Raw genomic sequence first — 9,384 nt, forward strand, 5'->3', positions numbered from 1 at the left:
GAAGGGACGATCCGGTTGTGCCGGCCAGAGAGTGATAGGCGGCTTCATCAAAAGGTTGTTTTGTACATCCGATTTCTCTTCTGTGACAAGGACCTTTTTTACCATACCTTTTCTCCGGCGGCATGTAAGAAAGCCACACGTCCTACGCTCTACAGTTGCAAACATAGGTACGTGTCGATTTCTTAATCCCTGATCGTATAATATAATTAGACAATTTTGTCTGTGACAATAATTTATTGGGGTCTAGAGATTTCCGATTTCTACGTGTGACAGTCTGGCCGTTATTTATTTATTTGTTATATCTTAAATAATTGTTACAATGATGTGTGAGCATATCATTACAATAGCGAACAATTTATTTAAGGTATGATTTTTTAAACTACATTTATAAAAAGGTTATACATTTCTTTAGATGGAATTATTATTTTAATCGTGTTAAAATTTGTTTCAGGGTAGTTTATAGGAAAGACAAAAAATAAAAATATATAAAATAACAAATATAAATAATATTATACTCTTTTATTTAAAGTTTAAACAAATATGTTATTATAATTCATAATATAAGAACTAAAATAAATGCATAAAAAAATTGAAAATAAAATACATGCATTCACACAGAATTAAGAAGTTAAGTAGGTTTTATACGACTATAAAACTAACAACTTACATATTATTATTTTATGTACTATATTATAAATTATAATGTTTAATAGATTATAATAAGAAATAGATTAGGTACATGAATTACCGGTTTTGAAAACCAATATATAGTCCGTTTTCTTCAGGGTAACGTTCACGAATTTTTTTGACCACACATGCTGGAATAACAACTCTATTTCCTATAATAAAAGACAAACACAATAAAGAATACATTATTTGATTTTTTACCTACCTATGATTTTATTACTCTTACATTATCGAAAACAAATTAACTTACCTCTTCCAATTGGCATCCATGAATTAACCCAAAGTGTAAACTGTTTGTAGCAAATATATCTCCAGGCTTTATTTTCCATAGTAGCTGATTGTAAACTCATTTTTTTTGTTTTCTTCTTTGTTTTTGAAATCATGTACTGTCTGGTAATTTTTAAAATGTCTTCATCTAATATAATTTTTGAAAATAATGCATTTTTCGTTATGCACTCATTGTTTATGCACATTTTAAAAATATTCGGAAGTTCAAAACAACATACACATTCACAGTCATTTATCTGTTTTTCACATTTTCCACACGAGCACCACTCTGTTACAGCTAATTTAGATCTATCGTTGTAACTAACTACTGACTTTTCGTACTCTAAATAATCATAGTTATCAACATCGGTAACCAAAGGCTCAAAATTGTACGGAACTATAGACATAATAAAGTATAATTTTATTATAAAATTCCAAATAAAATAAAAATCGTTAACTGTTTAGACTCTAGTACGGTAGACTAATATGAAATTGAATCAGGCAGTGTTCACTGCATTAGGTACTGTAATAGAATCGATCTTATGAATTTGTATACGTAATCTGCAGTTATCACCAATAGAGCATATTATTTATAGCTTTTATAAATAGCTAATATTTTGTGTAATATAAATTAATTGATAAAAATAAACACTCTATTCACATTCCAAACAAATACAAATTATATCTTATACAGTTAGAGCTCAGTTGACAGTCGGTAGTCGATAGTGTGTACAAATGAAGTGTCGAAGTATCCGCGTGTTTTTTGGTTTTATTTATAATCATACAAATATGACTTTGTGCTCGGTATTTGGTTGTACGTAGAATAACGATCGTAAGCGTAAACAAGTTGATAATGATAATAATTTACATTTTTATACTTTTCCAAAACGCAATAAATCAACATTACGGCATCGAAAATGGGAGCATTTTTGTAAAAGAAAAAACTTTAAAGCTAGTGCTGGGTCCGTCATTTGTTCTAAACATTTTCTCCCGCTTGATTTTAATCAATCAGATGTTTTAAAAAGACAACTTATGCCAGAATCCAAGTGCATTGTAAGATTAAATCCCGACGCAGTACCTAGTATTCAAATTGGTTTAAGCAATTCAAAAATATCTGTAAATCCCAGGCAAGAATCACTGCATTTTTTTAAAAAACGACAAACAGAAATAATTGATGATGTAATAAAAACTAGTACACCAAAGAAAAAAATGATAACAAAGTCGTGTTTTGAAGAAATTGACGATGTTTCAGCTATTGAGGAGCCAGACATCAATAATAAAATTAAAAAAACAAGTGAAATAGGTATACAGTGTGAATTGGGAAATGAAAATTTGATCAGAGTAACTAACTATGAAATAAAAAATGACTTATCGTTTGAAATAGAATCGGAATCCGAGGACAGCGAAAATACCAGTGATGATGAGATTACAGAATCGAAAATAAGTTATAATACTTGTAAGTCAAAAAATATTAAATCATCAATACATATAAATAAAGATGAGTGTTTTATCGTTTTTTGGGAATATCTATTAAAGCTTTTTAATAATTGTAATGTGTGTGGGTCGAAAATATTATCTACAAACAATTATATTCAAGGTTCATGTCTGTGTGTTATTACTGTATGTGAAAAAAATCATACGTTTCAGTGGTACTCACAAAAAAAAATTAAAAAAAGAGCAATTGGCAATATATGTATTGGATCGGCACTCATGTTATCAGGTATATTATTTTCCCAAATGGTTGAATTTTGTCAAGTATTGAATTTACGTTTTTTCTCTAGAACATCTTATGACAAAATCATAAAAAATTATATTGGACCTGTGGTTTACAATGTTTGGACATATCACAAACAAGATAATATTAACAATTTAAAAACATTGTCCAACATCTGGCTTGCTGGTGATGGTCAATACGATTCGCCGGAATTTTGCGCCAAGTATTGTATTTATTCGGTTATGGATTTAAATAGTTCCAAAATAATTGATTTTCAATTAGTCCAAAAAGGGATGGTCACGGGCGACCTCGAAAGAGCCGCATGCGAAATGTTGTTACAAAAATTAACTGTAGAATATGATTGTAAGATTCAACTGTTTCTATCTGACCGTCATAGAGGTATTCGATATTTTTTCCGAACCCAGCACCCCGAAATAACCCATGAGTTTGACATATGGCATCTGTCTAAGAGTCTTATGAAAAAAATAAAGATATTAGAGAAAAAATATCCCGATGTCTATTTATGGAAATCAAGTATTAATAATCACTTATGGTGGTCAGCACAGACGTGCAAAGAAAATGCTGATTTATTAGTAGATAAATTTCTTTCTATTTTATATCATATTGCTAATATTCATGAATGGACAGACGAACACGGTATAACAAAACAATGTGAACAAGAAAAACTGACCGACGAACAAGTAAAAAATAAGCTTTGGATACATATGGAAACTAATTCTTATGATGCTTTAAAAAAAATTTTAACTGCGAAGGAATTCATTAAAGATTTGAGACAAGCAAAACATTTTGTGCACACCGGAAAATTGGAATCCTATCACAACGTGAGGCTCAAGTATATGCCTAAACGTATCCATTTACAGTTCAATGGTATGTTCGTACGATCTATATTAGCAATACTTGACCATAACAATAATACTGAAAAAACATTAATAGGAGAAAAAGTTGTATTTTCTAAGCCGCTAGGGCGATTTACAATAAAAAATTCTTACAATAAAACTCAAAATAATTGGAAACGTGATATTATGTCAAAAATTATCGAAGAAGCAGAAAAAGAAATTTCACCACAACCGTTTGATGTACAAAAAGAGTGTAACACCGACATCCCAAAAAATATTTATCGAACACCTAGCCCTTCTTATGAAGAATTAAAATCTAAAAGGTATTCAAGATTTACATAAAAATATAATATAACTAATGATAATTATAAAAATTTAATTGCGTATAGTATATTATGTATTTTTGTTTGAATGAATATATTTTATATTGAGGATTTCTTACATATTTATTTTAGTTCTTATATTATTATAAATTATAATAAAATATTTGTTTAAACTTAAAATAAAAAGTATCATATTATTAATGTTGAATCAATTTGTCTCTATAGTTATTTTAATCGCGTGAAAGACATACCACGTGTGTATTTTAGATACGGCCCGACGGACGGTGTGATTTTATGACGTCAAGCGTAAAACGCGACTTATATTTAAACACGGAAGCAATTGTCCGACAACAATTTTGAGAGCATCAAAATCATTCTTTTTAAAGTACTACATTTTCACACAATAAAAAAATATCATTTTTTTTTTAGTTGCATAGTCCTTTAACAAAATGTATAATAATGGTTCGGCCTGCTTGACATTCGTCAGCCGAACGAAGTTAGTCTCGTCTCACGACTTGCTCCGTGTATTGTTGCTGCCAGGTCATCGGTAAAGTAAAATATTTTATATTACATTTTTTGTTTTACATTTTAAAATATACGTTAAATTATACTCGGTATAACTACTTGTCTTGTCGAACATCCGAATCCTCTCATATTCCCCCGTTTGGTACATGATCTATCACTACGGATACACAATTACACACCGTATACCAGTAGTGATAGACAATAATTTAATTGTTACCACGTAACAACCCTAACTGGGTATTGGTTGTCTCCGCCTTACAAGTACATAACATAGCAAATTTACAATCAGAAGATGATGTTTAGCTCCGTTAGTTTAAAATTCAGAGTGTATCGACCTATTATGAAACTTGATGGTAAGAACATATTTTTTTTTTTTTATTGAACTTAAGCTTCGGCAACTGAGGCCATTAGCTGTAGTAGGATTTGTATTGTAGTTTGTATTGTATATTTTTTTTTGGAACGGTAGGGGGGAACACGTGTGTGTTTGTTTTTGGCAGAATTTCGAATGGGGCACCCGTAGGTTTCTGCCATGCCCCGGGAGCGGGGGATGGCAGCACTTGTTCCCCGGTCACCGCGACTTGTCCGGAGAAAAATGCCGCCCGGTAGCCGAGGATCGAACCGCGACCGGCTGCGTCGCAGCGGACGCGTCAGACCACTCGGTCACCTCATCCCCCAAATAACATATTCTGTGTTCGTAAGTTTGTTTTTTTTTACGATTGTTCAGTTTTTTAATGTTATGAGAACTTTTAATTTACGCTATATTATATACGCATAACTTTCTAAAAATGTATGTATTGTAAAAAACAAACATACAAACACAGATAATGTTCTTGCCATCAAGTTCCATAATAGGTCGAATCACTCTAATTTCTTAAGAGGCCCTCACAGTAAAAGTAAAAAGAATACAACGCTCAAGAGATGGCGTTGTGCGCCATATCGTCGCCGCCGTGGCTGGCCGTAAAAACGCCCACTTTTTCCGTGACGAGGCTCAAGCTGCTTAGTCGCGGGAGAGGCGCATTATTATTTCACAAACTATCGTTCAGAATGTTTCGCGTCATTACAGACCGTTGCGTAAATTGTCGCCCATGAATACTAAACGGTGCGCTGGCTCGCTCCTAGCTCACAAATCGCACACCTATTTTTTAATTAAACCTCCTGTTTGCTTATAAGTACTAACCAATAAATTAAGCATACAAGTTTTTATACACCATAACTCGATTTATATTTTTAACCCAATTACTTTTTAAAATACATGTAAAATAATAATTCCATTACGATTAAATAGATTTTTTAGTAAAAATGTTGAGTATCTTACATTTTAACTGATAAGTGACATGAAGCAATTTTTATGCGATAATTTAATCTCCTAAATAAATATTAGCAACATTTTAAATAGTTTTGATTAGTAAATATTGATGTATTTACTTATTTTAATTTTAAACATAATACCTACATAAAATACGAAGTTGATTGTGGTACATAATATTCATTAAATAAATACCTACTATAATACTATAATTATTTATATTATTGCAATTTACAGTATCTATGTAAAAAAACAATCTGTGTAAACCAAACATGTTCATTGTTCATATAATGTAATTTGTAAGATAACTAAAAAGTTAACATAATATAATAAATTAAACGTTGTATTAAATAATAGTATTTATTTTTAATTAGGAAGTAGATGTATAACAGATTATTTATTTTTTTATTGATATAGTAGGTAATTATCATAATTACTACATATTATATAAATTAGGCACGGCCTATCAATGTTTACTAATTTTAATCGACATTTATAGAAAGTTTTAATTTTTTTTTTCATTTCTATAATTTTGTTTTTGCAGTCTTTGTGCAGGTTTTTGATTTTATATTTTCCAAAATATGTTGAGGATCTAAAATGTCATCTACCAACAGCCTCTTTCATATTGGGGATTTACTATTTCTGGAAGTAAGCATTCTGTATAAAAACTGAAAATAAAATTTTACATGTGTATATAATTTAATAATAATACAAAAATTTAATTACTATACATTTAAAAAAAAATTTCAATTACACTTTTAACTATTCAATCATATTCTCGTGCCAAAAAGAATCATCGAATTTAATTATTTGTATTTCCATCCAATTCGGCGAATAAACGACAAAATAACAGAAATTTCGTTTTGAAATTTGCATCTGTCCTTGAACTTGATAATAATAACTATGGTCCACTTTTAATTCCATTTTCCCGTTTTCACTGAGACGACAGAAGGATAACTGAAATTAAATATTACAATGAGAACATTTTATATTTCAGATACAAATGCGACTAATATATTAATATTTCATTTATTTTTTAATTGTTGTGTCTGTGTGTACACTATAAGTAATTGTAATAATTCTTCGATCTTCCACTATAGTAACTACTCTAGTAGAAAAGTGAATTTACCAAATTGAAGAGCTAAAAATTAAAAATTCCCGGTAGATTTCAAAAGCTTCAGAAAAAACAAAAAAAAAATTAAGAAAAAACTGTACTCCTTACTCAAAATCAATTATTGAAACGGAGAATAATAATTTGATTTATTTTTTTTTTAAATTTATAAATTTTACTGGGGGTTCTTGAAACTTTTAAAGTATATCGAATTAAATTTTTTCGGAGGATCGTTTTTTGTGTACATAATAATTCACTTGCTTTTTTACTGTTTATAGCTTCCAAAAATGTGTTAGTGTCTTTTACTCCAAATGGGCATTTAATTTCAACAATAAAATCATCATTGACAAGACCGTCTATAAATTATAAAAAAACTAAATTAGCAATGTTGATTTAATTAATATTTATAATTAAGTACTATAGGCATTATAGGGATATTTTACCAGGAGAAGCTGCTAAATAAGGAAAATGTTCATCAATAATAAGTCCACATTGATTCACTTTACAATTTAATTTTTTTTCCAATGCGACGATAGCTTGTGGTTCAGTGGCTTTACCATAATCTGTTGCTTATGAAGAAAATTTCCTATACATTATACTATAAACAGTATTTTTGCACGATGTAGTTGGCCGAAGTATACAAACGCAGCAAAAATTTGACGCGGTGAGCCGATTTCTACGTTCAACGTGCCAAATTTGAGAGTTTGCCTGTTCCCTTGTTTGTTCTTCAACGGCTAACCGTTCACGTCTATTGAGTTGTAATGCATTAATACAATTTTCTTTAGTTTTTTCTAATACTTTTTTTGAAATATCATCTTCCGGCAATGGCTCAGCTAAACCATAATGTTGATCCGGGCCAGTATTAAATCTTTTTTCTGAATTTCTAGAGAAAAGAAGTTTTTTAGATTTAGGCTGGTATCTTTTCTTTTCACTAGATCTTAGAAATTTTTTTCCTATTTCTCCTATAGAAAAAACATATTCATTTTGTATAAATGTTTTGTACAAATAAAATTATAACTATATATTATACCTACCTAATAATAAGTGTAATTAATAATATCATGATCGTTATATTAGGTAGGTACATCAAATTGTTTAGAATAAAAATAAATGTATGGTATTCACCTGGACTTATTTCATTGACTATATTTTTATGCATCAAACGAAGAAATTGTCCACCCGAGTTGGATGATATAACTTCAACTCGAGCATTATACGAATTTCTTGGTGAATAATTTATTCGTTTACCCGCTAAATGTTTATTAATTACACTATTGAATTGTTCACACACGTTATTGTCCATATTCATCAGTAAACTTTCAACATTTGCGACTAAGTGAGTTATTATTTGGAATATATCGCTCACAAGCCCTGATCGCTCTGCGTCTTCAATCATATTTTTTTCATTTTTTTCCTAACCTTGCGGACCTTTACAAAAGTATGATTCACATACTGTCATGTATATCTTGGCGTAGTCCTTAAATAATATATGTGTATAATATTATAATACAATAATTGTATGAATAATGTTAACAAAACAGAATTATAATAATCAACTTACCAACTGATTTTTGATAATCTGTTTGACCTGATAAACTATTGCGATATTCAATTGCCTTAGTTATTGAAAATCTAAAGCGTAATATATTTGATTTTATATGATTCCTTAACGAAATCGGGTACTTTGTATTTAACGTCATAGCCCTCAATTTTGTTCCATAGTTTCGCAATAAATGGTTGCGACATTCTATTTTTATTACTCGTAGTCTAGGGCCATAAGGCATTATGTCAGTTAGTCTTTTTGTAACACTCGAGTCTCCGTCTCCTAGAATTTTTTTTTGATTAAATTTATTAGGAATTAACTAAATTTTTTTAAAATTATTTTGGTAGTTGAACAATATGCACGATTGAAAAACGTAGTTTAATTTACCTATTATTTTATTGTATTTTAGACCATGCATTTCTAAACTCCGTTTAAAACCATCAGCAATACCATCAGCTTCCATACTTGTAGCACCTTTTTTCCAATTTAAAAAACATGTATGTTCAGACGGATGTAATTTTTTATTTTTCGCTCTCTGACAAATTACACAAAACCGATTTTTAATGCCCACAAACAAAATTTTTTTCGATCTATAACCAATTATTGTTGCCTGAAATTATAAATGTAAAATTAAAATTTATAAAATTGGTATTTATACATTTCTTACTACTCCGGATAATGCATCATATTTAGTCTTGTAACTGCGCTTAGACCATTGTCCATCTGCGACAACCGTACACATGGGAATTCCGTCAATATCTACTGATCCAGCTTCTATTGCTAAACGACGTTCTTCGTCACCAGCAATTTTCATTTGCGCCTCAGCGACTTCATGGATTTTTTTAGCAATAAACTCTTGTACTGAGAGAAAAGTAGACGAAGACATACAAGGGATATCCATAACCGCACATAATTCAGATAATTGTGTAAAACCAATTCCAGCTGCTATTGATCCGTTTACGGCGGCATCGTTTATCGGCAAAAAGGTTTCAGGTTTCGACTTTTCTGAGTTAATAAACATAACAATGTTACACATATCACACTGAAACCT

General features: G+C 30.1%; 2 protein-coding genes and 2 long non-coding RNA genes across 4 annotated transcripts in view; all 4 read right to left on the reverse strand.

Annotated features, from left to right (window-relative positions):
- Positions 1 to 723: 723 nt before the first annotated feature.
- On the reverse strand, positions 724 to 1,381 carry LOC111041938 (P2X purinoceptor 7-like). Its single transcript, XM_022326393.1, has 2 exons — positions 938 to 1,381; positions 724 to 839 (listed from the first exon to the last, which is right to left on the reverse strand). The coding sequence occupies exons 1-2, from the start codon at positions 1,359 to 1,361 to the stop codon at positions 745 to 747; spliced, it is 519 nt and encodes a 172-aa protein (XP_022182085.1). The 5' UTR covers positions 1,362 to 1,381; the 3' UTR covers positions 724 to 744.
- Positions 1,382 to 6,065: 4,684 nt separating this feature from the next.
- On the reverse strand, positions 6,066 to 6,636 carry LOC111041928. The gene is made up of 2 exons (XR_002605380.1): positions 6,434 to 6,636; positions 6,066 to 6,347 (listed from the first exon to the last, which is right to left on the reverse strand). It is a non-coding gene; the product is annotated as an uncharacterized LOC111041928 (long non-coding RNA).
- Positions 6,637 to 7,082: 446 nt separating this feature from the next.
- Positions 7,083 to 7,534, reverse strand: LOC111041929. Its single transcript, XR_002605381.1, has 2 exons — positions 7,234 to 7,534; positions 7,083 to 7,146 (listed from the first exon to the last, which is right to left on the reverse strand). It is a non-coding gene; the product is annotated as an uncharacterized LOC111041929 (long non-coding RNA).
- A 701-nt stretch (positions 7,535 to 8,235) lies between these two features.
- LOC111041936 overlaps positions 8,236 to 9,384 on the reverse strand; it is a 4,932-nt gene continuing 3,783 nt past the window's right edge. Inside the window, exons 6-9 of the mRNA XM_022326390.1 lie at positions 9,001 to 9,382; positions 8,721 to 8,943; positions 8,352 to 8,615; positions 8,236 to 8,267 (exon numbers count right to left, since the gene is read on the reverse strand). Coding sequence (XP_022182082.1) covers positions 8,236 to 8,267; positions 8,352 to 8,615; positions 8,721 to 8,943; positions 9,001 to 9,382 — 901 coding nt within the window. The remainder of the gene's footprint in view (positions 8,268 to 8,351; positions 8,616 to 8,720; positions 8,944 to 9,000; positions 9,383 to 9,384) is intronic.

Source organism: Myzus persicae, unplaced genomic scaffold, assembly GCF_001856785.1.
Source record: "Myzus persicae strain clone G006 unplaced genomic scaffold, MPER_G0061.0, whole genome shotgun sequence".
In the NCBI taxonomy this organism is placed as follows: domain Eukaryota; kingdom Metazoa; phylum Arthropoda; class Insecta; order Hemiptera; family Aphididae; genus Myzus; species Myzus persicae.